We start from the raw sequence: 26,331 nt of genomic DNA on the forward strand, positions 1-26,331 counted from the left end.
GGTTGGAACTGGGTGGATTTTCCCAGAAGGCAATAGGACACTTGCCACCCACGATCTAGGACAGAAACTAACAAGGTCTAAACTTCCAAAGGAGACAACAGATGACTAGTCCTGTTGTGTAATCAACTATGCCCCTAGTCCCTGCCCCCTGCAACACACACACACACACACACACACACACACACACACACGCACACGCACACATGCAAACCCAACTTGGGCCAGCTTCATAGAAGAACCCCCCCTCCCACCACACACACACAAGATGCCCAGCAAACAGCCATTCTGCCATAAGCAGAGTTCTCTCCCAGGCCATGTGAGAATGCTGTCTTTGGCTGGCATTCCCCTATGTCCAGCTGAGCTGAGGCCAGACCCTCCCAGGCCACTCACCTTCTCCCGGACAGCTTTGGCCGTCTGGTACACCTCTTCCCGGTTGCCCACGTCGCAGATGAAGTAGTGGCACTCGGTGCCCATCTGCCGAATCTCCTCCGTCGTCTCCTTCAGGCATTTCTCAGTCCGGCCCCAGAGAACAATCTGGAAGGAGAAGAGAGCAGAACTGAATGGGCGGTCAGTAAGGAAACCATCGTGATTCAACGATGGCCATCAGAAACGCAGTATTTCAAGTAATTCGCCCCAGGACTGGCTTCCCTGATTCCTTGCAAAGACAGAAGGCAAAGCAAAGTTACAATGTGATTGTTTTCAAAGGGATACAGCCTATTCTGAAGGGAACCAAGGGTTTCTGAGCCCATTTACGACCCATTTCATTGATGGATGTGTCCTCCAATTGCAAGACATTCTTAGGTATTCCTTCCAGGAGGACGTCTCCTGCCAGCCCAAGTCAGAGTTTTTTGTGCAACGTTCCAGAACCCTCTCAGCTAGGAACAAGCTGGCCTTCTCACCAAGGCGTCTACAGGCATGTTTACGAATGGCCTGCAAGGTTCTGGCCATGAGATGCCTGGAGGCTGAACAAAGCCTGCCCTTCCCCCCAGCGGTGGTCATAGGCAGGAGGAGGAGGGCCAGGAAGACAGGACCCCACGCTCCCAGTGGGAAGGAAACACGAACTCCCCCTGCAGCTAATAAACTCAGGACATACTTCGCCAGGAGGTGACCCTGGCCAGCCCAGGAATTTTTTTTTTTTCTTCTCTTCTTATGGCTGCACCCGAGGCATATGGAAGTTCTCAGGCTAGGGGTCAAATCAGAACTACAGCTGCTGGCCTACACCACAGCCACAGCAATGCCGGATCCTTAACCCACTGAACGAGGCTAGGGATTGAACCTGCATCCTCATGGACACTAGGTCAGATTCTTAACCCGCTGAGCCACAACAGGAGCTACAAGACATGACTTCTTAAAGGAGTCGGACAAATTTATGAATGTCTGGCCATTCAAGGTGAGAGGCTGGTCTAATTTTCAGCCTTGACCTCTGGGAGATGACACCCCTTGCCATGACACATTGCTGGGTCCCTAACCAGGGTCGGGTAATGTGGAACCAGGAACCCAAACGGAGGCCCAGCTTAATCAGCACAGAGGGGGCTGGAGAGAATCAGAGACGGAAGAGATAAAAGCCTCCTTAGGGATTAATCTAATGGGTTTCTATTTTTGGTTCTTCTCTTTCTTTTTAAAATTATCAATGAAGTTCCTCCTTTCAAAAGAAAACCTGACACAGAAACCCCAATATGTGAAACCAGTCAAAGGAATAAATTACACGTCCAACTCCCTATTTGCTTACTCTAAAAGTGACAGATGAGAGCAGAAAGGCTAAAGGCTGTGCTGGGAAGGCAAACATTTTCAAGGGAGTGGGGGATATAACTCCACTCACACCAGACCAGAATCTAACTGATTTCTCTCTTTTGCTCTGGGACTCGGTACAGAGAAAAGTCACACAGATAAGCAGTTGCTGGTGATAACGGTTTATCAGTTGTTTACCTTGAGGTCTCTGAACTTTCACATAATCACGAAGGGCACAAAATGGGTGGGACCCACAAAGGCGTTGGTGGCCCCCACGATTTGACTTTTTTTTGTATTAGTTTTTAAAACTTTCAAAATATTTCTTAAAGGAAAATAAAAGTGTTCTTTCAAGCCCTGAAACCTCTCTAGGAAAGACCAGTTTGAAAACCCCCACCTTGCCTAACTGCTTGATTTCTTTTAATTGAAGTCTTGAAGTACAGGAAGGGCTTTAGAAGGGAGAATTCCATCAGCCTCTCTCCATGACCACAAAAATCCGTCAAGAGCAAACGGACTGCAATTAGACAGGCTCCAAGGGACACTTTCTTGTCTGTTGCACTCACATCAGACTTAGAATGTGTTCCCCCAGGTGAGGCTGGGGCGATTCCCTTCATGGAGAAGAAGGAAAGAAAATTCCGTTTTAGGAAGGCAATTGGGGATAAGAGCCCACTGTTGCCATGTCATCATTGTCACCCAAGTTTCCATCCATCCTCCTTTGTTGGTTTGTCTACTCCTCCTTCCCCACATCCATCTATCCCCCCACTCAATCCATTTTTTCTTCCTCTCAACTTTCCATTCATCTATCCACCCATCCGTTCATCCGCCCACCCACCCATCCGCTCATTCATCTATTCCTCCATCCACCCACCCACCATGCATCCATCCACTCATTCCTCCATCCACTCATCCATCCTTCTATCCATCCATCCACCCACCCATCCATCCACTCCACTCATCCATCCATCCGTCCACCCACATCTACCCACTCATCCATCCATCCATCCATCTGCTCATTCATCCATCCACCCACTCACCTGCTCATCCATCCATCCATTCATCCACCCACTTATCCATCCATCCACCTGTTCATTCATCTATCCACCCACCCACCCATCCACCTATCTGCTCATTCATATATCCACCCATCCACCCACCCACCCACCCACCCGTCCATCCACTCATCTATCCATCCTCTCATCCTTCTATCCACTCCAACCCACCCCATCATTCATCCTTCTAATTTCTGAGCATGTCACACTGAGGTGAAGGTCCTTTCTCCTGCTTTGGTCCCTGCCTAACCCCATCCTGCCTCCAGCTCATATGGGAACAGGACCCCAGGGTTTGTATGGCTCTGGCTGACACAGAGAGGTGCCTTCAGGGCTCTGAGGACTCATGGATAAGTTGGAGGAGAAGGGAAGCTTAAAGTGGGGGTGGCCGCTTGTTGGATGATGTGGGCACCCAGACGCCTGGGAGCATAAGGAAACGGCAGACAGGGGCCCGGGGAGGCAAGCACTGTCTGCATGGCTGGAAGGATGCCCTGGAAGGGGAAACAGGGGCTGGAGTGAGACTGGTGAAATGAAGGCTGTACCCCTCTGTTATCCGTGTGTGGGGAATTCACTCAGGCAGAACACTGAGGTTTGGCCATTTCCTTTCGGAGTCTGTTGAAAATGCCCCTGGCAGTCTGGATGACAGGCCTCCTCATGTGCTCTGCTCAGAGCCCCCACCCGTCCCCGGCACTGTGACAGGTCTGCTTTCTGTCCTTCTCACGCCACCCCTCTGAGCTGGGAGCTCCCTAAGGGCCTTGATTCTGCCTTCTTCATTTCATATCTCAGTGCTGTTTGTTGAGTGAATGAATGAAAGTTCAGGGCTGCAGGTGGCACAGGGTGGGAGGTGGTTAAACAGCCTCTCTGAGATGGAGATAGGCCCAGTTTCCTTGACTGAGCCATGTAGAGATCCCGAACCTTCAATAAAGAGGCTATTTAGAACAAGAGTCAGTGAGACCTGAAGTTTCATCAGGGCCCCAGAACCAGCCTGGGCGGAACCACGAGGACAAGAAGCCAGGTTGGAGGCTGGGACCCTTGAGGCAGGGCAGGGGGTTAGCCTCTGACAAAAACAGGGTTTAGGCTAGTGTGTGTGTGCCTCGCCGTGTGTCCCTTCTGTGCGTACATGTAAGCTCGTGTGTGTGTGTGTGTGTGTGTGCACATGTGCAGCCTTTGCATTGCTGTGCATTTCCTCCAACCCCTGAGGGCTGCTCAGAGTCCTTGGACATGTTCCCATCTTAGGACCCAGGCGCTTCTCCATGGTGACAAGATGACCAGGGCTGGGCACCTTGACGGATCCTTCAAATAACTGAGCCATTGGGGTGGGAGCCGAGGGAGAGAGCCTAGTGGAGGGAATGGAGGCCCTTCTTGGGTAGGTGCTGCTGGGCTGGAGCTGCTGCAGCCACTGTCCCTCTTCCTCCTCCTCCAGTCCTGTGCCCAGACCCCTCTGGGCACCCAGAGTCACCGACCAGGAAACGGGTAGGTACAGCTCAGCAGGCCTAGATGTGACCCCACACAGCTGACAGGACAGGAGTCCCACCTGGTGCCTGAACGGGGGTGAGGGCTGGGCAGGCGGGAGGCAGGGGTCTGAGAGGGGCATGGGGTCAGCAGCCCTCCCGGGGAGGGGACAGATTTATGAGCCCTTGGAACCCAACACGGAGGCCTCTTAATTGACTCCCAGGACAGGGAGCAGCTGGGGAGGGTCAGCAGCCCAGGGATTTACTCTTAAGCCAGGTTTATAAAATAAGAGCTCAGGGGGCTTGACACCTCCTGGCCTCTCCTCCCCTTGGGGGCAAAGGCTAGCTTCTGTCCCCGTGAGGAGGGAAGGGGGACCCCCCGCAGGCGGGAGCCACACTGGACACGGCTGCCCTGCCCAGTCGGGGGCTCCTGGCCAAGATTGCACCCTCTTCTCCCTCGGAGCTGTGCCCAAAGCTGAAGGCTCTCATGATCCACTTTTTGCGGCTGAGGACACTGGCTCAAAGGAGCTAAATTCAGTTGTCCCAAGTCACACTCACTGGGGGGCAGGGGGCTGGAGACTTTGTCCTCCACAGATGCACCCCTGAAACCCTAGGCACCATGGGATTTTTCTTCTGAGCTTTGGGAATTCTGCTCCCAAATCCCAAATGTCCTCAGACCCATGTTTATTCCCACCCATCCTCAGCTCCTCTCCCTCCAGGTCCACAGCCTCAGGTGTCTGCTCATCAGCACATGCTGTGCCCTTGTGGGGACTTCACGGAAGACAAGACAGATACAGCCCTTGCTCAGGGAGGCAGCAAGGGAAGGAGCAAACAAGATGAAGAGTAAGTGGGGGAATGCCGCTGAAAGTGAGGCGTTTCTGAGGTGGCTATATCATGGCCATTGTATATCTAAGGAAACTGTACCTCAGAGAGGCTAAGCAACTTGTCTGAGGTCACACAGCAATCAAGGGGCAGAGCTGGGATTCACAGTCCTCTCTTTATAGGGTCTTGTGGGGATTAGCATGCAGAAGCGGTCACCCACCTAGTGTTCAGCATGTGCTTTCTGTTATCATGTCTCATGGAGAAGAAGAGCTGAGAAAATCACAGCACAGCCCCTTCATATACTCGCTTCTGCAGCCACTAGACTGCTGAGAGTTCACGCCACGGCAATAGGTCAGAAGGAAAGGAGGCAGCATTATCCGTGGAAGATAATCTCTGCTCTAAAAGCGTAAAAAGCAGGTGGATGTCACCGGGGTACATAGGAACAGGGGTGGTCTCTGGTGGGATCAGAGTGCTGCTTCGCTACACTTGTCTAAAGGACAGGTACCATCACTGATGTTCTTTTATTTTTGCATTTTTATTTTATTTTATTTTATTGTCTTTTTGCCTTTTTTAGCGCTGTTCCTGCGGCATATGGAGGTTCCCAGGCCAGGGGTCGAATCGGAGCTGTAGCCGCCGGCCTTCACCACAGCCACACCAACATGGGATCCGAGCCGCGTCTGCGACCTACACCACAGCTCATGGCAATGCCAGATCCTTAACCCACTGAGCAAGGCCAGGGATCGAACTTGCAACCTCATGGTTCCTAGTCAGATTTGTTAACCACTGCGCCACGATGGGAACTCCCATCACTGATGTTCTTAAAAAAAGAAAAAAAAAAAAAAGAGGACAGAATAAAAGCTACCCACAGGTCATTTCCAAAACAGACCACTTCCACATGGGCGAGCCAGAACTGTGGGTCCAACTCCCACTTGCTCCCCAGGCCCCTGGCAGCGCCTCTGCACACCTCCCATCCATCGTGAGGTAACTGTCTGCTTGCAAGCCCCTCCCCAGGGCTGAGTGAATGTATGAAGGAGCTCTCTGGAGCTCCAGGCTCCCTGGTTTATATGCATTCATTACACACTGCTCTTGGCCCTGTCTCACCATTGTGAGTCTACATTCTGTTCCTGGGAGGGCAGGAATTAAATCTCTCCCATCCCAGGTTCTCTGCCGCCCAAGCCAGTGCCCAGTACAGACTATTTTTCTCTGTTTCAAATGTCAAGGCTACTTGTGGACTCCTATTCATCCCGCAGAACCCCACTTGAATGCCCCCTCAATTCTGAAGCTTCCCTGGCTGTTCCTTCCATCACCTCTGCAACAAGAACACCACTATACAATGGCTAACATCTACTGAGCCCCTTTCATGGGGCAGGCACCGTGCCTGCCAAGTGTTTTCTCCTCTTATCCTCACAATCCCATGAGAGGTATGATTACTTCTTCCAATCTACAGGTGAAGCTCAGACAGGTACAATGACTTGCCCAAGATCATACCGCTTCTAAGCAGAGGCGCAGTGTGACTCAGAATTCATGTTCCCAAGTGCCAATGCCAACCCTTGTTCATACCGTTAATAGTGCACAGGTGTGAGTGTGCTGGGTCTGTTTGTGGACACCCCTGCCTCCCCCATGAGCTCGAGAGGACCTCCAGAGGGTCCTCTTCATCTGTAACCTCGGCATCCAGCTTGGGCCAGGTACAGAGTAAAAGCCAACGAGTGCTATCCCATGGCACTGGCCCCAGGAGACCTCTAGAAAAACCTGCCGACCAAAGAAAACTGAATGCCTCCACCCGCCTTGATGTTATCACCCAGAGGGGCTCACGCTAATGCCTGGCCCTGGCACTCACGGCTGGACCTCAGCTGTGGCGTGTAGTCCCACCAAAGACATGAGCTGCGTGGTCTCTGGGCAGGTCCCAGGAGGAGCATCTGTTTATAATTGGCAGCCCCTGAAAGATCCAAGTCCCTGGATAGGTTGTCCCACGGGCCCCGTGCTGGGAGCAGAGCAGTGCTGAGTTGGCTTCTCAGAAGGAAAGTCCCCACCAGGGACCCCCCAGCCATGGCAGGGTGGGTAGGGGTGAGCAGGTCACAGCCTGGAGGACAACAGCTCTCCTCCACGCTCAGCACCTCCAGCAGGAGGATGCGAACAAAAACCCATCCCGTGGCCAGATGGGAAAAGCACGCAGCAAAACCGATGCATGTCGGCTGAAAGCAGAGCGGCCACGAGGAGCTCAGTGGACGTGCCTGAGGGCGGGCAGGTGATATGTGAAACACCAACACGCACGTGCTCAGCAGGTGTGCGAAGAGTGTAAGTTACATCCCGAGCTTTCTCCTCCTTCGCATCCCTATGTACTTCCAAAAAGAGACCTCCCTCTCTCTCTCTCTTCCTCTTTCCCCCTCCTAGAATGAGTGGCCTAAACATCGGCTCAAGGGCCAGACTGCCTGCCTGGGTTAAATTCTCTGATCTACCACTTAACACAAACTTGGCAAAGCCATTTAACGCCTCTGTAAATTAAGGTGACAAAGCCCCTGCTTGGAAGGATGGCTGGGAGGATGAAGGAAGGACCTGATAAATGCTGGCTATTATTTTCAGTACTACTGCTACTATTATTATTAACCTAGGAACAGAACTAGATCCCCCTTTGCTCGCAAGAGATCCCATTAAACTCCACTAAACTGGAGTCACAGGGGTGAGGGGTGCCTGGAAGACCCCACCGGGGGCTTCTCTGCGTCGCCTGGGGACACAGGCTTAACCAGGGCTGAACTCCAGAATCTTGGAGACCACCCCATTCCTGTCCTTCTATGGGACTTAGAAGACCCCCCATGGTCCACACTGTTGGCCCAGGAAGGAGGAGACCAGCATCAAAAGTATCCAGCTGCAGGAGCTCCCTGGTGGCCTAGCAGTTAAGAATTGGGCACTGTCACTGCTGTGGCTCGGGTCCCTGCAGGTCACATCCCTGACCCAGGAACTCTGCATGTGCGTGGCCTAGGAAAAAATGCCCAGCCGCAGAGTGGGCTGTGGGTCCCCCGCTAGAAGGACTTCTTGCGGGGGAGGTTTTTATGCTGAGATCCAGGGACCCTGGGGGTTCTAGTGAGGAGCCTCGGGGGCATCTGAGGGGTTTGGGGCTTGGTAGATGGCATCTCGGCCCATCCCACCCTCCAATTCTCCATCATCTAGAGCAGCGGCACTTTCATCAGGCTTCTAGAATAGTCATTGTAGTCATTTCCACAAAGATTCTGTTGCTCAAATAAGTAAAGTTTGAATGCTACCGCTCACAGCCTCGTCCTCTCTAGGGCAGAAGCTTTTTTCCCAGCATTGACCCTCAGCTGGACACTTCTAACTGTCACCCACTGGGAGGGCCGGCCTGTCACCCCCGCATCCCCATTAAGCCTATCAGCATTTTTTTCTTCCAAAAGAAAGATTTTTCTTTCAAAGATTTTTTTCTTTCAAATCCATGACCTCGATCAAGTACCATCTCCAGCTGTCTCCTTCGAGGACCTTCTTTCTGCCTTTTCTCCCAGGTGCCCTGTGTCTAGACTCTACAAGGCCTGCCTCTCTGCACCCTGTCCTTGGAGCAGCCTCAGATTCATTACCTGTGTCCTGCTGTTGACCTGTGACCTCAGCAGGTCACCACTGGGCCTCTCTCTTAGGGTCGTAAGCTGGAGCCCATCCTCCCCTCCTGTTCCTGCACTGCTGAGCTCCCAGAGCGGCAGGCAGGGCTTCCCACGGGCCATGCGTGGTTGGAGCACACTGGCTCGGCTCCTGCCTGCGCCTGCCGAGAATGTTCTGGCTACTGCTGGCTCAGCTGTTGGAGAGGACTGTTTTGAAGCTCCTCAAATTAGATCACCCAGCGGTGTCCTCCTCTCACAAGTCGCTGACCACAGCCTGGGGCCGGGCAGGGACTTCCAGCCGCTGTCCAGCCTGGAGCCAGTCCCTCGGGAGGCACAGGGAGGACGGCGGAGTATTCCAGACCTGCCCATGCCGGTCTCGGCACCTGCCGCGGTCTCTCACCTCCGCCTCTGACAGCTCTAGGAGGGGCCGTTGTACTCATTTTGTCCACGAGAAAACCGAGGCACAGACGCCTGTGCGATGCACCCAGTTACTCAGCCTGTAGGCGGCAGAGTTGGAAGCCCAATCTGTGCGGTCTGGTGCCCCCTCCTGTGCCCTCCGCCTCTCTGTCTTTCACTGGCAGGAACACAGCGATGCTGTAAAAGGACAGATCCATTCATTAACTGGGTGTCACTGAGCACAGGCCAGGGGACAAGGACTGGACAGCGAGAGGCCCACGTCCTGGGGAAAGATGAAAAGACGCCACCCTGTCCTGGTACAGTGCCTGGCCTTGCTGAGCAAGTGTTTGCTGTATGAGTGACAGTGACGATCCTCCCCCTGCTGCTAGGATCCTGGGGGTCTTCAGAAGCAGAGGTGGAAGAACAGGTGGGGACAGGAGCTGTGCCCCTGGGCTCCGGCTGGCCTGATGCCCAGGCTGGTGGTTGCGGGTCTGTGCCAAGAGCATCCTCGGTTCAGTCGTCTCCTCCATTTCTGCTACCACAGGCCTCTCTGCTTTGACCTGGGCCCCGACCGCTGCCTCAGTCTATTTTCAACACAGCAGACAGAGAGATTCTTCTAGAATGTAAGGCAGGCCCTGTCACTCTGCTCACAACTCCCAGGGGCTCCCAATTTCACCCAAAGTGAAATCTACATTGCTGACTGCGACCACAGGCCTCTCCTGCTGTGAGGTTCTCCCCTCGGCTCTTCCCCCCAGGGCTGACCTATCACCCCAATGGTCTCCTACTTTGCATAACCACTCAGCCCACTTCTACCTCAGGACCTTTGCACCAGCTCTTCTCTGTCCTCTTGCCCCAGGCAGCCCTCTCCCCAGCCCCTCTCTTTTTATAGGTTCTGCTCGTGTCTTTTTTTTTTTTTGTCTTTTTGCTATTTCTTGGGCCGCTCCCTCGGCATATGGAGGTTCCCAGGCTAGGGGTCTAATCAGAGCTGTAGCCACCGGCCTACACCAGAGCCACAGCAACGTTGGATCCGAGCCGCGTCTGCAACCTACACCGCAAGCAGCTCACGGCAACGCTGGATCGTTAACCCACTGAGCAAGGGCAGGGACCGAACCCGCAACCTCATGGTCCCTAGTCGGATTCGTTAACCACTGCGCCACGAAGGGAACTCCTCAAGTGTCTCTTTATCTGCAAAGCCTTCAGGTAAATCCTCCTGGCTCCCACAGACAATTGCTCCCCAACACCACCCCTGTGTTTTAAGATCATTTAAAATATATATATATATATTTTTTTTTTTTTTTTTTTTTGCTTTTTAGGGCCACACCCACAGCAAATGGAGGTTCCCGGGCTAGGGGGCTAATCGGAAGCACAGCTGCCAGCCTGTCCCACAGCCACAGCAACGCAGGATCTGAGTCCCATCTGTGACCTACACCGCAGCTCATGGGTACGCCGGATCCTTTACCCACTGAGAGAGGCCAGAGATTGAACGCTCAACCCCATGGTGCCTCATCGGATTGGTTTTCGCTGCGCCATGACGGGAACTCCCTAAAATTGTTGAAATGAATAGCCTTTAGGGTAGTTTGAAATTCATAGCAAAACTGAGCAGAAGGTACAGAGTTTCCATTTAACTCCTGCCCCACACCTGCACAGCCTCCCCACTCTCAACACCCCCACTGGATCGGTACATCTGTGTCACTGATGAGCCGACCTTGGCATGTCATTATCACCCCCAAGTCCCTAGTTTACATTGAGTTTCACTCTTGCTATTGTACCTTCGATGGGTTTTAACGGTGTAGGATGACCTGCAGCCACCCTCGTAGTATCAGAGAGACTCGATCCACTGCCCTAAAATCCTCCTGCATTCCCCTCCCTCCCCCACCCCCTGATTGTTTCAATTTTCACAGTTTGGTCTTTTCCAGAACGGCAGATTGTTGGGATCCTGCAGTCGGTCTGATGGGCTTCCTTCCCATAGTGACATGCATTTGAGGTTCCTTCCTGTCTTTTCGTGGCTTGAAAGTTCCTTTCTTTTCAGCACCGAATAATATCCCATTGTCTGAACGTTCCACAGTTTATTTGTTCATTCACCTACTGAAGGACTTCTTGGTTGCAAGTTTTGGCGATCATGAAGAAAGCTGCTATAAACATCCGTGTGCGTCCTTGCTTTTGTAACTTCCCAGATCTCTGCTTTTTCAGTCACTGAGACACACGTCTCTGTCGGTGATGAATGCCTCATGAGCCCGAGGACAGAGGGCACCCTCCCTCCGCCCACCAAAAAAAAAAAAAAAAAGCAACCCTAATAGGGCCACCTGCCAAGAACCACAGCTCGGACACCAAGTGTGACAACTCAGCTCAAAGTCCCATCTCAGCCCTGAGCGCGATTCTGGTGAACCTTTTTGGTTTTGAGACCACTGGGAAAACCCTCCAGGGAAAGTATCTCCAAGGCTGACGCTCTAGGAAAGCAGAATAACTTCTCACATCCAGCCAGAAGCCCAAGGGCTGTGCCTCCCCTGTCTGCCCTCAGACCACACTTGGCACAACGTGGGGGCGGGGAAACTGGGGCCAGAGTCACTGGGCGAAGCCTGTGACCGCTGCCCCAGTTCCTCCATCTGGATCTTCTGCTGGAGAACGCCAGGTGACCTCAAGGTGGGGGTGCTGAAGAGGGGAGAGGAGAGCCAGAATTTGCAGACCACCCTCCATCCAGCCCCGTGCATGTTTTCAGTATTACCATCCTGAGAAATGGGATCACAAGTCCAGGGGCTGCCTAAGGCTCAAACAGGCTGAGTAGCCTGGGCAGGCTGGACAGCCAGAAAAGTTTCAGAACAATACTTGAACCTGGACACCAAAGCCAAGCTCTACTCCCTGTCCTGCCTCATTCCCTCGTTTGTTCTCACTCATTCACTCAGGAAGTATTGACTGGGTGCTGACTGTAGACTGGGCCCTGCCGAAGGCCCCGGGAAACAGGAGAAAAGAAATTCACCCCACTCTCCTGGAGTCTGCTTTCACGTGTGTATAGGAAAGAAGGGACACAAGAGACAATAAACAATTGACCATACACTATATGAAGGTGGCTTAAAGTGTCTGGAAGGAACGGGAAGCTTTGCAGGGAAGCGGGATGGAGTGATCATGGGGTGAAAGCGGCATTTGGATGGGAATGGGCATTTGGGGACAGGGAAAGCCTCTCTGATAAGCTAACACTTGGGCAGAGACTTAGGGGACGTGAGGGAGGGAGCCATGCAGACACCTGGGGAAGGAGCATTCTGGGCAGGGGAATGGCCAGTGCAAAGGCCTGGGGGGGGGGGGTGTTGGGACGGCAAGGAGGCCGAGTGGAAGAGCTGAGTGGGAGAGGTGAGGTTGGGGGCTGCAGCCCTGGGTGCGGGTGGGGTTTGAATTCTACCCCCAGTGAGATGGGAAGTCCTTTGGAGGGTTGTGGGCAGAGAAAGGACAACTCTACTTGGCTTTTGGAACGAGGCCTGGCTGCTGCACTGTGGGTATGGCATGTTGGGGGTGGGGGTGGGGCCGGGGCAGTGGACCAGGGCTGGTTAGGAGCAGCTGCTGTACCCGCAGGTGACCCCTGTGAGAGATGGAGGGGAGCGGGGCTGGTGCACTTGGCAGAAGCGATGGAGGAGGAGGAATTCCGCACAGCTGCAGGTTTGGGGGGCCCGGAGGGGCGCCAAGAGGACCCTAAAGGGTTTGGCCTGAGAAAATGCAAGAACAGGATGGCCAGGAACCCAGGCGCGGAGCCTCCCTCCCCTGGGAAGGCGGGCTGTGGCAAGTCCCAGGTATGGGGAAAGCGAGAGATCCTGACTTCTATCCGCAGATCCCTTCAGCTTCCAGAACACTCGGCTTAAGCAGAGGGAGGGGCGGGGCCCGGAAAGAGTTCCAGGTGGCAAGGGCGGGCTGGGCAGGAAGAGGGTGCCTGGATGCGGGCCGAGCAGGCCAGCTACCCACCTAGCGCGCCGGGGTAAACACACCAGTTTCCAATAACAAAGTGGCGGGCCAACCCCGCCCGCTCGGAGCCGGGAGGCGGGTCTGCGCTCACATGATGGGGTGAGGGGGTGGCAGGAGGAGCCGCCGCCGGGGAAACCTCAACGGATCTGGCAGGAGGCTCCAGGAAGTCCTTCTGAAAGTGGGCCCAGGGACAGGCGGAGGGTGGGGGCCCGCGGGGGTCCCGGGAGGGGGGTGGGGCGGGGCCGGGCTGGAGTCCTGGGTGGGGATTGGGCTGGGCTCCCATTTGGCGGATGGGGAAGGGGTAGGGGGGGGCGGGAGGGAGGTCGATGGGGGGTGGGTGGGGCGGGGCTGTGTCCGGAGGTGCTGGGTCGAGAGGGCTGTCGCGTGGAGGTTCCGGGCGCAGGTCGGGGGTCGTGGGGTGAAGATGAGCGACGGATTGGGGGTGGGGTCGGGGACTCGGCAGGGGCAGGGGCAGGGGGCAGTGGAGAGGAGAATGGGGTCGGGGCGTGGATGGGAAGGGGAGGGCTGGGGGCGGGACGCGGATGGGGCGGGGGCCAGGTTGGGGTCCGGCGCCGGTGGCGGGGTGCGGAAAGGGTCCCCTCCCGCGGCAGGGACCGCCCGCGCTTCCTCCCTGCGGCGGCCGGGCGGTAAACAAACGCCGTGATGTCACCCGCGCCGCTGACCTGCGGCTGAACCCGGAGCTGTAAATGAGATGCAAGGTGCCAGCAGCCTCCAGGCCGCGCGGCCTGCGAGCCACACACGCTCCTCCGCTCCGGCCCGAGGTTACCCCAGCTGCGCACACGGACAGGATGCTGCAAACGCCACAAGACATTGCAACACGCAGCCAGTCTGCTGGCCGCAGCGTGAACCTTCCCGCCGCCTCCTCCGCCGCCCCCTGGGCAGGCACCGGCCCAGCTGGAGCGCGGCCTCCCTCCTCCGGAGCATCCCTGGGGGCTGGCAGCTTCCACTTCTCAGGCGTCAGCCTCTCCCCTAGGCACCCATCCCTTGCCTCCCCAGGGGGCCTCCGGACCCTAGAGCTGAGTGTTCTGGGTCAGATTTGGGCTTTCCGCCCAACAGATTGGGGAAGTGCCTGCCTTTGCTCTCGGCTTTCTGGGAAGCTCATTCTTCTTCTGCGAAGCCTGGGCGCTGGAGGCCCTTTTAAGCAGATGTCAAAGTGTCCCATGGCTGCCCACCAGCCACTCCCCTACTTCACAGGGCAGGGGGCCACCGTGTCTTCCAGAGAGCTCCCAGCGCGGCCCTGGACTGCATGCATCCCCTTGGCAACCGCAGGCTCTGAAGTGCCCTTGGGAATGGAAATCAGCTTGGCTGGGCCAGGCAGGCCAGCACCCTGCTCTGGAGTTGATTTGCTGTGTGACTTTTGAATGAGTCACTTGGCATCTCTGAGCCTCAACATCTCCCACTTGGGGAAGTGGGGAGGGTTGAAACTGGCCTCCTTCGCTGGTGAGGGGAAGGTCAAAAGTGCAAGGAACCCTCATGGGGCTGCCAGCGTTGGTTAGAAGCCTCAGGTGCAGGGCCTGGCCTGGTGAGAACTTGGAGCTGCTCAGAGAATTCAGGGCCAGCCCTCTCCTCACTCCTTTTCCCCCAAACTCAGCCCTCAGCCTTTACTTCCCACCCAGAACTGCCCAGGGAGGCCCCCTACTGGCTCCCCTACTTGGACCCCACTAACTCAAGTCCTTTTAGCAAGTCGGGGGGGTGTCTTTAAAAAACACCCCAAGAATGCAGCAGGGCCCAGCTAAACCAGAGCTGCTTCCAGCTTCCCTTTCACTGAAGTTGATATTTAAACCTCTCTCCCTCACATGATCCTGTCTTCGTTTTATTTTATTTTTGCTTTTTAGGGCTGCACCCGTGGCATATGGAGGTTTCCCAGGCTAGGGGTCGAATTGGAGCTGCAGCTGCTGGCCTACACCACAGCCACAGCAACGCCGGATCCGAGCCATGTCTGCAACCTACACCACAACTTATGGCAATGCCAGATCCTTAACCCACTGAGCAAGGCCAGGGATCGAACCTGCGTCCTTGTGGATACTAGTCGGGCTCGTTTCTGCTGAGCCACAACGGGAACATCCACCCTGTTTTATTTTATAGCAATTTGTCACTATCTGAAATTGTAATAGTTATTTGTTGTTTCCTGTCTTTCTCCCTCCCCCAGTGCAACGACACCCTAAAAATGCAGACTCACTATGAGTTCCCAGCACCTGGCTTGATAATCAGTCGCCTCGTGTGTCATGTTGCCTCCCCTGCAAAACGGGCCATAACATCCCTGGAGGGGACCTTGGGAGGGATGAATTTGACAACCCAGGTAGTATGGCTTCCATGAAGACCAGCCACATCATTTGTGAGGCCCCGTGTGAAAGGAAAAGGCGTGGCCACCAGTTGAATAATTATTGAGGACTTCAAGATGGCAACGGCAGGGCCTTAACAAGTGCAGGAACTTGCTGAGCAAGGGGTCATGTGGGACAGCTTGGGTCCCACACCTAGGTGGAGAGTGTCGGGCAGGGGAGACTGAATGCCAAGTCTCAGGCCTTCCGCGCCTTCCTGGGATCCAGCAGAGGCGCTCCTGCTGCAGAATGGGCATCACATCCCAAACAGACAGCTGCCAACAGCCAGTTAATGGAGGGCTGCCTGGGGACCCACTGGACACATGCAAAAAAGCCGAGGCAGCAATTCAGAGGTATCGTAGATTTAGGTAACAAAATAACAGTCATCGCCGGGGTTAGTGGTTATTCAGGAGTTTTCTAAGGTGCTACAGTGAGGCCCACAACCCCTTAGCTTCACATCCAAAATCCAGAAAGCTCTATAATCCTTTTTCCACCCTTCAATTGACCCATGCACGTAGGCAAGTCCTCAGGGGCTGTGGACCTGAGCTGTTTGCCCATTTTAGAGATGAGGCACTGAGGTCCTAGGTGTGTCAAGGCTACCGCAGGGAGGCCACTGAGCTGGGACCCCCAACCCTGGCAACGCTTCTGAGAGCTGCTGGGGTGGAGGTGAAGATATAGCTGTTGTTTGGGGTAAAGAAAGACAGTTTTTTAATCAGGGTAACTAGCATCTCCTTCCCACCCCGAACTGAAGCTCGAGGCCCTTGAGCTGGTGTGTCCCAGGGAGGCCTTCAGCTAATTAAGTGTTATTTATGGACCAACCTCCCCAGGACAAGCTTTAAATTACTTGCAGGCTGTGCCAAGGCAACTATTCTACAGGCTATTAATTAGGAATCGGTTGAATCTCTGCTGGACGAAGGTCAAACGCTATGGAGTTGACCCTTCCGGCTGGCTGGCGTCGCACTATCAGCCTGGGGATCTGGGCCCAGAGGGCTGGGGGGCTCAGGGGAAGTGACAGGACATTGCAACAGGAAATGACCTGGTCAGCACATCCTGCAAAGGCCAGGATGCTGAGAGCAAACCCACATGAGCCTCGGCCCAGGAAGCCAGGCGAGGCGGGGTTTCCCTTTTACACCAGCCTGGCAGAAAGTTGATTTCGGGGTCCTCTGAGAGTGACCCAACTGTCCAACATCAGAGACGCCTGAGGGAAATTCAGGCTTCCCTCAAATGCCGTTAACCCAGTCTGGTCAAGCATCCTGGGGGAAACTTCTGAGGTGCCTCCTTAGCGTTCTTCGAATCAGGTCTGAACTCCACCCCTCGGCTGCCAAGCTCCCACCACTCTCCCCTCGAACCTCTGCTCTAGGCTAGATTCGCTCTTCCCCTCTGCCTGGACTGCAGCCTCCATGTCATCCTTGATGTGTCTGTCACCTTGGACCCTACTCGTAGCCATTGCCAGCCTTCCTTCCCCAGAAGCCAGGCTGCCCGGGTTCAAATCTCAAGACCGTGTGTGCTGGTAGGCGAGTATCTAACTGTACTGAGCCTTAGTTTTTTTTCTCTCTCTCTTTTTTTGGCTACACCCTTTGGTACATGAAGGCTCCTGGGCCAGGGATAGAACCTACACCACAGCAGTGACTGGAGTCATTGCAGTGACAACGCTGGATCCTTAACCTGTTGCGCCACAAGGGAACTCCTTAGTTTTCTCTCTCTTTTTCTGCCACATCAGAGGCATATGGTAGTTGCCAGGCTGGGTATTGAACCCACACCTCTGCAGAGATTATTAATCCACTGCAGTGAGGCATGAACTCCCAGTTTTCTAATTTTTATTTATGTATGTATTTATTTATTTATTTTTGTCTTTTGAGGGTTGCATTCACAGCATATGGAGGTTCCCAGGCTAGAGGCTGAATCAGAGCTGTAGCCGCTGGCCTATGCCACAGCCACAGCAATGCAGGATCCGAGACGCATCTGCGACCTACACCACACTCACGGCAATGCCAGATCCTTAACTCACGGAGTGAGGCCAGGGATCGAACCCGAAACCTCATGGTTACTAGTCGGGTTCGTGAACGACTGAGCCACGACGGGAACTCCCAGTTTTCTCATTTTAAAAGTGGGGACAGTCCTGATGTTTCCCTCATTGGGTTGCTCTCAGGAGTAACTCAGATTGTCCCTGGAAATCACTTACTCTGTAGTGATTCACAGCGATGGCACAGACTGCTTGGACCCCGCCCTGTGCTCACAACTGCTTCCCACCACAGTTTGCTCCATCAAAATACCGTAGTGTCACTGAGTCACATGCCACAGTGTCACTGAGAGTCACAGGTCCATTTTCCTAGCCAGATCGAGGATGGGACCCGGAACCCTGTGTATTTTTTCCCTGCAATGCCACCTGGTCCCCGTGACCTAGGAGAGGCCCCCTGCACGCCCCTCCCTGCTGTCAAATCTACTGCTATGAGAAGGCTTTGGGAAGGACCCCATGTTTCTGTGGAGCAGCTGCCAACCCAGTGCGGGGTCAATTAAGGTCCCCTGTTGCTGTTTCCTCTCCAAGGACAAACCCTTCAGAGGACGATCTACTGCCTGAGGTTCTGTGGCAGGGACTGTGACATCTTCCATGCCTGGTGACTCTGGGTGGCATTTGAAACAGAGTTTTGCATTCAGGTGGTGCTCAGGGCAGATCCAACCAGCATTTTCTGAGCCCCTGGCCAGCATGTTTGATAGTCTGGAATCCTCCCAATGGCCCTGGGAGGTTGGGAGCAGCACTGTCACGTGAGAAATGAGAGACCGAGGCTCAGAGAGTGTGACCAGCAGAAGAATGGCCTCCCCCCAGGACGCCCATGTCCTAATGCCCAGGACCTGTGACTCTGTTAACGTACGTGGGAAAGGTGGACTTAAGGCTGCAGATGGCATTACATTTGCTAATCAACCGACTTTAAAAGAGAAAGATTGACACATGCACCCGAATGTTCATTGCAGCTCTATTCACAATAGCCAAGACATGGAAACAACCCAAATGTCCATCAGCAGATGACTGGATTAGGAAGATGGGGTATATACACACAATGGACTACTACTCAGCCATAAAAAAGAACAAAATAATGCCATTTGCAGCAACATGGATGGAACTAGAGACTCTCATCCTGAGGGAAGTCAGTCAGAAAGAGAAAGACAAATACCATATGATATCACTTATACCTGGCATCTAATATACAGCACAAAGGAACCTTTCCACAGAAAAGAAAATTATGGACTTGGAGAATAAATTTGTGGTTGCCAAGGGCGGGGGAGTGGTATGGATGGGGAGCTTGGGGTTAATAGATGCAGACTACTGCCTTTGGAACAGATTAGCAGTGAGATCCTGCTGTGTAGCACTGAGAACTATGTCTAGTCACTTATGACGGAGCCTGATCATGAAAAAAGAATGTATACATGTTTGTGTAACTGGGTCCCCTTGCTGTACAGTAGGAAAAAAAAAGTGTACTGGGGAAATAACAATAACAAAATTAAAAAATAAAAATAAAAGAGAAAGATTATCTGGGTGATCCCAGTGTAATAATGAGGGGCCTGAGAAGTGGCAGAAGGAGACATGAGAGAGGGAGAGGGGACCACAGAAGCCGGGTCAGCATCACTTAAAACAAACCCTCTGTCATAAAGACATGCCCCAGGAGCTTGTGTAGAGAGTGCAGGAGCGGGGTCACAGCGGAGGGTCAAACATGATCCCTAGCCTCACCGGCATGGCCAGGACTCCCCGTGCATTGTCTCATGGAACCCTCACTTTACAGATGAGGAACCCGAGGCTCAGAGAGGTCTAGTAACTTGCTCAGGGACACTCAGTAAGTGAGTGGGAGGGCCAGCATAAGAACTTTAGTTTGTTGACTCCCAAGCTCAAAGTCTGAATCACTGCTCTATACTGGCTCCTTGAGAAAAAACAAAACAAAGCAAAAAACCCAGGTGCGCAGGTGCGCGTGCACACACACACCCCCTTGCTAAAAGAAGGCTCAAGAGGTGGCCCCCAAAGCAGGAGTGTGGGTCAGCTAGCCGAGGAGGCGTGAGCCCTGAGGGCACATGGCATTCCCTGCCCACACTGCCACATGCCCCTGGCCAACCAGGAGGACTGCCATCCCCTCTGCTGTGGGGTCAGAGGGAAGGGGCCTGGAGACCTGAGGCGAGCCTGCCCCTTTGCCAAGTGAGACATGGACACGGCATGTGGGAGCCAAGGGTGGCCTGACTCCACGTGGCTGTGTCTGGCAGGACTGCCTGCCTGCAGGAAGGTCAAGCTGCCCTCTGTGGTCACGCTGGCCTCAGCTCCCCATGATGACCTGCAGCGGGGTCTGTGAGAGGTCAGGGTAGGCTGGGCTGGCCAGCTGGATTCGAATGCATCCGCCAGGTCCTGGGAGTTCTAACGGGACCCAGAGACGCTGTGTCCCACCTTGGAAGGACTTGGTATCGGCTTCCTCTGCCGACCCTCCTGCAGCCAGAAAGGAGGGAAGCTGGCCTCTCACACCGGCAGCACCACTGTGAACAGTGATCTAGCAAACAGGCTTCCTCTACTCCCCTATCCAGGGGCCTTAAATCCTCTAGAAGAGTTTACAGAGAAAGTCTGCTGACAACCTGCTCGACCACTTTGAGTGGCTGTTCATGTTACCTTTTGAAGTACAAACTCTCTGAGGGCAGAGCAGTTTCAGCTCAAGCCTGAAAAGTCCATTCTGTCCTTTAACTGGTGCCAGTAAATGACCTGATAAGGTCTGCAGAACTAGATGTAGGAAAACTGGCTAACAGGCAGCCCTGGATCTCCTGGAAGTTTCTGCCTGAGATGACAGAGAACTGGATCCATCCTTCCACAAGGAGGAATAATAAACTTTTGCTCCTGACCCCCTTGCTCCTGGTAACAGCAGCCCAATGTCAACTTTCACACACTGTGGCTTGGCCTGCGGAGACAGGCTTGAGACCCACAGCGGGCCAGCCAATCATTGAGCCAGGGATTGCTTTGGCCCAACCCAGTCACAGCCAGAGGCACCATTTGAGCCCTGAGTGTCAGCTGGAGTTAGATCCATCCAGGACCTCCTGGTCACCCAAGTCCATAAACCAGGCTAAAGGACTCTCCGGACTCACTGCCGGAAAAGTTTGATCCATTTAGACTCCTGGCTGCTATAAGCATGTGCCGCGCTGACTCTGCTAGGGGCTGTCAACGTGATCTAGTGTGTTCTGTAGAATGATTAACTGAGAGGCAACGAAACTCAGTGGTTCAAGGGTGGATGCCCCGGGTTCAAATCCTACTTGGTCACTCACGAGCTGGGTGATCTTGGTATTGACCCTCAGAATCTTGACAGGTGAAAAAGAGGCTGGTAATAGTACCCCTGCTAGAGCCCACTGTGGGGAGTAAATTACTTTATGACACATCAAGTGCGGGCACACAGTAGGTGCTCAGGAGACACAGGCTCTAACTAGTTAAGATGGGTTGGTCGTGCCTTCGCTCAGGCACCCAACGGTTATTAAGTGCCTACCGTGTGCCAGATACTGTGCCACATGCCTGGGACACTTGGTGAGTCCGAGGACGTGTCCCCTGCCTCCCAAGGACCTCACAGTCTTTTGGAGGAGACACATGGCAACGAGCAGCCACAAGCATGGGGAGTTGCCATGGTAACCCATGACTTTGGCCTCACCACAGCCCAACCCTGACCAATTGAGCTACTTGGATGCAGAGATGAAAATGACTCATGGGGACACTGGGTGGCTGTCAGGGGAGTGGGCAGCCAGGACCAGAGCAGAGGTCCGGCCCTCCACCAGCCTCTGTGCCTCCGCTGGACAAATGCCTGCATCAGACCAGCCCCTGTCCGCCAGGCTCTGAGCCCTCCCTGTGGGGGGAGTGATTCCTGCTCACTGATTTCTAGAAAGAGTCAAGAGCTAACATTCTCAAGGGCTTCTGTGGCAGGGACAAATTCACCTCTTCCTGTGGAATCCCGGAACCAGGCTGAGTCTGGCCAGAGGGTTCTTAGCCTCTTGTCCTTGTGCCCAGCAGAGCACCCGGTCCGATAAACACCAGGTGCAGAGCTGAGGCTGGGGGGTGTCCACTTTACCCTCCGCTCCCACCCTGACTGGCGGGAACCATCGTTTCTTGCAAATGCTCTCCTGCTGAATTGGGTTTACACAGGTTATTTCCCAGGATGTCCATCCCCTCATTTTTTTCAGATGGGGGAACCCCAGAGAGATCCTTACTTGTCCAAGGTCACACGGCCGGTCGCTGGGAAACCTCCTAGGATTGGGGGATTAGGAGCTGGCTCCCAGCAGCCCTGGCTGGCATTAGGAACTGCAGGAGTGCTCTGACCAGTGGGCTGGCCTCTACTATATGAAAGAGCTCAGTGGCCGTGACACTGCCCATGGCCAGCCCTTGCCTCTGGGGCTGGAGTGGCCAAGTCGCATTCTCCCAGGGCCGGGAGCTGAATTTGGGCTGGGTTCCCTTTTGGAGGCTGTCTCAGTCCTGGTCGAGTAATTAGGGCTGTCAGCTCCTGGGTTCCCTGGTGGTGGCTGAGGGTTGGAGTGGAGGTGGGGGTCAGGGTTGGGGGGGCCTCTCCCGAGGGGCAAAGGCACAAGCTAAGAGCAGGACGCTTCAGTCCACAAGCTTCCTCATATTGGGGTAAAGAGCCAAAAGCTGAGAACCCCGTAAGATGACATTCGGCAGATCCAAGTAAGGTGAGCGGCTGGGCAGAGGTGAGTGGCTAGAGGGGCCCCCTGTGTTGTAAAGGAATGAAATACAACTGTGCTGTTTTCCTGCTTATCAGTGAGTTGTTATTTCCTAGAACAGTTACTTTCAGGCCTTTTTTTCCTTCTTTTTAAGGTAATGACATTCTTTCAAAATGTACACAAACATCCTACAGGGAATGCTAAGCTCCAAGACATCAGTGAACCTGATCTGGTTAAACAGAGGGGAAGGGCCCTCGGAACCCAACCTACCCCACCTCCCATAGGGTCCCACCGTCTTGGAACCCCTCAGACACTCTGGAACCCAGTTTGAGAACTTAGCCCTAGAACTTCAACTGGTGGGGCTTTCAGGGCTCAGATAGGCCAGAGATCTGTAAGAAGAAGGACATGCCCACAGGAGACAGTTCTCTATAAATACCTACCAGGAGTAGGTTTCAGTGTGGACAAAATAATCATATGGTTCATTGATCAAACTGCTGTTCCAGCCCTTTCCCTGCAAAGCCATTGCAAAGGGAATTCAAGGTTGAATTCCCCAAAGCAGGACATGGCTGATGGAGTCTGGAAGGCTTGGGCCTGGTGGCCTTTGCCAGGCTGACTCTCATTGGCATGAAGTATCACAGGCCACAAATCTGTACTGTGCACCCTGGTTTGGCTGTAGTTTTGGGTCGCAGGACACCGGAGTCCCCTGCCTCTGACATAAGCATCAGTCCTAGGACTGAATCTGAGGCTGAAGGAGTCAGATGGTTTTGATTGCATCTAGTCTAAAGCTTCTTAACCTGGTGTCTATGACAGGCATCGAGGGGCTGGGGTCCAAGGACCCCTTGAAAATTTAAAAATGTTTCTTGTTGTGCATTCTTCTGAGACAGAGTTTATCCTTTCTTCAGATCCTCAAAGGGCTCCACAACCAGCAAAAGATGAAGACTTCCTGCAAACCCTTCAGTTGCCACCTCCTTCGAGAAGCCGTCTAAGGTTTCCGTAACTTAACAGGGATCCCTCTCTTCTCCGCGTTATCAAAGCTCCCAGTCACCTGGGAGGGGGAGGATCCAGCTTGGTGACCTGAGGTTTAGCTGGCAGGAGCCGCCACTCACTCCTGCCTCCAAGCTGGCTCCACGCTGGAGGGGCCTCCCTGTGTTGTAAATGAATGAAATACAACTGTGCTGTTTTCCTGCTTTATCAGTGAGCTGTTCAAAGCAAACCCTGATAACCAATGACTACCTTATTCCTTTGGCAAGTATCCCACTCATTGTATGCAAACACTGCTGCTGGTGCTTAAAAAATGTTTGGGGGAAGGCAAACTTAACTACATCCTGTTGACTCTTATCAACCTTTTTTCCAGAACCCTCTGTGTACTAAGTAGTCCCCATTACTAAACAGCTTGTATCTTGACCTCTCCATAACCCCAACCGGGGGAGGCCAGGCCAGGCTGAGATTAAGTGACCCAGGGAAAAAGGATTTTGTTTTGAAGTTAAAATCCTGGGTTCAAAATCGGCTTTAGGCCAAGCATTCTGGGCAACGCACTTCACTTGTGTCTTAGATTTGGGCTGCTGGGAGTTCCCTGGTGGCCTAGGGGTTTAAGGATCTGGCGTTATCACTGCTGGGGCTCTGGTCATTGATGCGGGGCAGGTTTGATCCTGGGGCTGGGAACTTCCACATACCATGAGAGTGGCAAAAAAAAAAAAAAAAAACAAACCAAAAAACCAAAAAAAAAAACAAACAAAAAACAAACCAAAACTCGAAAGAAAGAAAAAAGAAAGAAAGAATGAAAGAAAAAAAGAAACAGTCTACTGATCACCACTATGGAAAATAGTATGGAAGTTTCTCAAAAAATTAAAAATAGAACTACCATGTGACCCAGCAAGTCCACTCCTGTGCATGGATCCAAAAAAAACCCCAAAACACTAATGTGAAAAGGTACACGCACCCCAGTGTTCACAGCAGTATTATTTTATAATTGCCAAGACACGGCAGCAACCTGAGTATCCGTCCACAGAGGAATGGTTAAAGATGTAACACACACACACACACACACCAGAATACTACTCAGCCAGAAAAGAGAGTGACATTTTGCCTTTTGCAGCAACATGGATGGGCTTGGAGGGCATTACACCAAGAGCACTAAATCAGACAGAGAAAGACAAATACTACCTATGTATGTGGAATCTAAAAAAATACAGCAAACTAGTGAATGTAGCAAAAAAAAAGAAGCAGACTCACAGATATAGAGAACCAACTAGTGCTTTTACCTGTTGGGTGGAGGGGCTATACAGGGGCTGGGGAGTGGGAGGCACACACTACTGGGTGTAAGACTGGCTCGAGGATGTGCGGGGAATAGAGCCAATATTTTGTCATCACTGTCAATGGAAATTGACCTTTAAAAATTATATAAAGATTTTTAAATTTTTTAATGGGAAAAAAAAAAGAAATGGGCTGCTGATCGTACCTGCCTCTGGGCCTGGGCACGACGATGAGTGTGAGAAAGCACCGTACAGTCTTGAAGGTACCACAGTCGCGTGGGGTATGGACCACAGTCCCCTGTTGTATGAAGAGCCCAAGGAAGCCATGAGCATCCAGCTGGGGTCTAAGTAACTAGTGACATTCAGGGTGAAGGATGTGAACATGGGCCTGGCCCGCGCCCTCCCTCCTCCTCCTCCTCTCCCTGGTGCCTTAAAAAAAAACCAGGACAAAGGAATAGCCCAGCCGCTGAAGGACACCCTGAGGTCAGGCTGAAACATTTTAAGTGTTGGCTGTTTGATGCTGGTGGTGTATCTTCCTCCTGACCCCTGACCTCGTCCGGGTCACGGTCCTTGCGGTCATCCCTTTGCTCATCATGATTCACAGAATCTAAAGGTTGGAAGGGACCCAACCTCGCCTGAGGCAGGAAGCCACAGCCCCGTCACTGCAGCCCTGCTCTGCAGAAAGCTCCAGAGGGTGGTAAGACGACGTTGGTACCGACCCCTATAACCTGGTGTGGTCCTTCCACCCCACCTGGAAGGCAATGTCTCCAGCCCCCGAAGGGGTCCACCAAACGCTCACGGGTCTGCCACCGAACCTAAGTCATGGCTTCTTGTCCTTGTCCTTTGGGGCCTACACCCTGGATGCCCTCCAGTTACTCAAGGACCCACTCAAAGTGTTGACCGATACTGACCACAACGCTCCAGAGGTCCTTCCACCAAGTAGGACAGAAAAGCATTCCTTTCACTCTGGGCACCAATACAGTTCCTTTTTTTTTTTTTTTTTCCTTTTTAGAGGAGTTCATTTTTGTTGCCATTAAAGTCATCTCCCTGGAGCCGACTCCTGTCCAAAGCGTCAGGGACTTTATCTGGAGTCGGTCATCACACCGGGTCCTAAGTGCCACCAGAGAAAACCTTGTGATGCCCTGAGGCTGCTCCAGGCCTCGCTTGCTGAACTGATGAAGGCATCTGGCCTAGCCACCATTACCCCGGAACTGTGTCACCCTGGAACTGGCTGTCATTTTTCACCCAAGGCGTCAGCAAGAGCAGATCACGACTTGGGGAGCACGGGTCTCTCCAGTTGACTCTGAAGCCTGGGTCCCGGACGACTTGCACCCACCCCTCCAGGGCCACACCAGCCTACCCAGATCCCCCTTCGACCCACACACTTCCACTGGACTGTAGAGACACCAGAGGGGACTGGCAGCATCTTCTAAAACCCACGCGCAGAGCTGAGAGCAGGCCCCGAGCTTTGGGATGCTCTCAGAAGACGGCCCAGCCAGTCTGGCGCCCTGTACTCAGGGGAGCCTCTCCTGCCCCTGGCCTGACACCCCCACTGTCTTCCCATCACAGCAGCCAGGTGACCCTGCCAAGACTTAAGTTAGATCATGTTCTTTCCAGCCTCAGAACCCTCTAACAGCTCAAAGCCAAAGCCAGTTCTAGAAATTATTGGGTCCCACCTGCCCGACCCTGCTCCCCCCACCCATCGCAGGCACAGCGCTCCTGCCCCTTGCATCACTCACCCCCACCCCCACCCGCTGCCCTCTTCCTCTTGGCCCTGGCTCACTCTGCTCCAGCCACACTGACCTCCTGGCGGTTCCTCAAGCATCCCGGGTACGCCCTCTCCTCAGAGCCCCTCACTCTTCCGGCTGCTTGGACCACTGCTCCCTGCACTCCTACCAGGTCCTCTCCTGTCCCCTGGCTTGTTTGCTCCTTAGCACTTACTGCAATCGAACGGGCTCTTTTCTATATCCTGTTTATTATCTGTCTACCCCACCAAACTGTCAGCTCTACATGGGGTGGGGACTTCTGCCTTCTTTGCTCACCACTGTATCGCCCCTGTGCCTAGAACTGTGCCCAGCACA

The 26,331-nt window shown here is 53.6% G+C and overlaps 1 protein-coding gene across 2 annotated transcripts in view; it reads right to left on the minus strand.

Annotated features, from left to right (window-relative positions):
* Positions 1-26,331, minus strand: part of DHRS3 (dehydrogenase/reductase 3) — a 43,112-nt gene that overhangs the window by 9,755 nt on the left and 7,026 nt on the right. Inside the window, exons 1-2 of one of the 2 annotated variants that reach the window (XM_047791908.1) lie at positions 8,626-8,647; positions 391-534 (exon numbers count right to left, since the gene is read on the minus strand). In XM_047791908.1, the coding sequence (XP_047647864.1) occupies positions 391-474 (84 nt within the window). In that variant the 5' untranslated portion in view covers positions 475-534; positions 8,626-8,647. Of the gene's footprint in view, positions 1-390; positions 535-8,625; positions 8,648-26,331 lie in introns of those variants that run through there. The other variant, XM_047791906.1, reaches the window with a different exon arrangement.

Source organism: Phacochoerus africanus, chromosome 8, assembly GCF_016906955.1.
Source record: "Phacochoerus africanus isolate WHEZ1 chromosome 8, ROS_Pafr_v1, whole genome shotgun sequence".
NCBI classification, from domain to species: domain Eukaryota; kingdom Metazoa; phylum Chordata; class Mammalia; order Artiodactyla; family Suidae; genus Phacochoerus; species Phacochoerus africanus.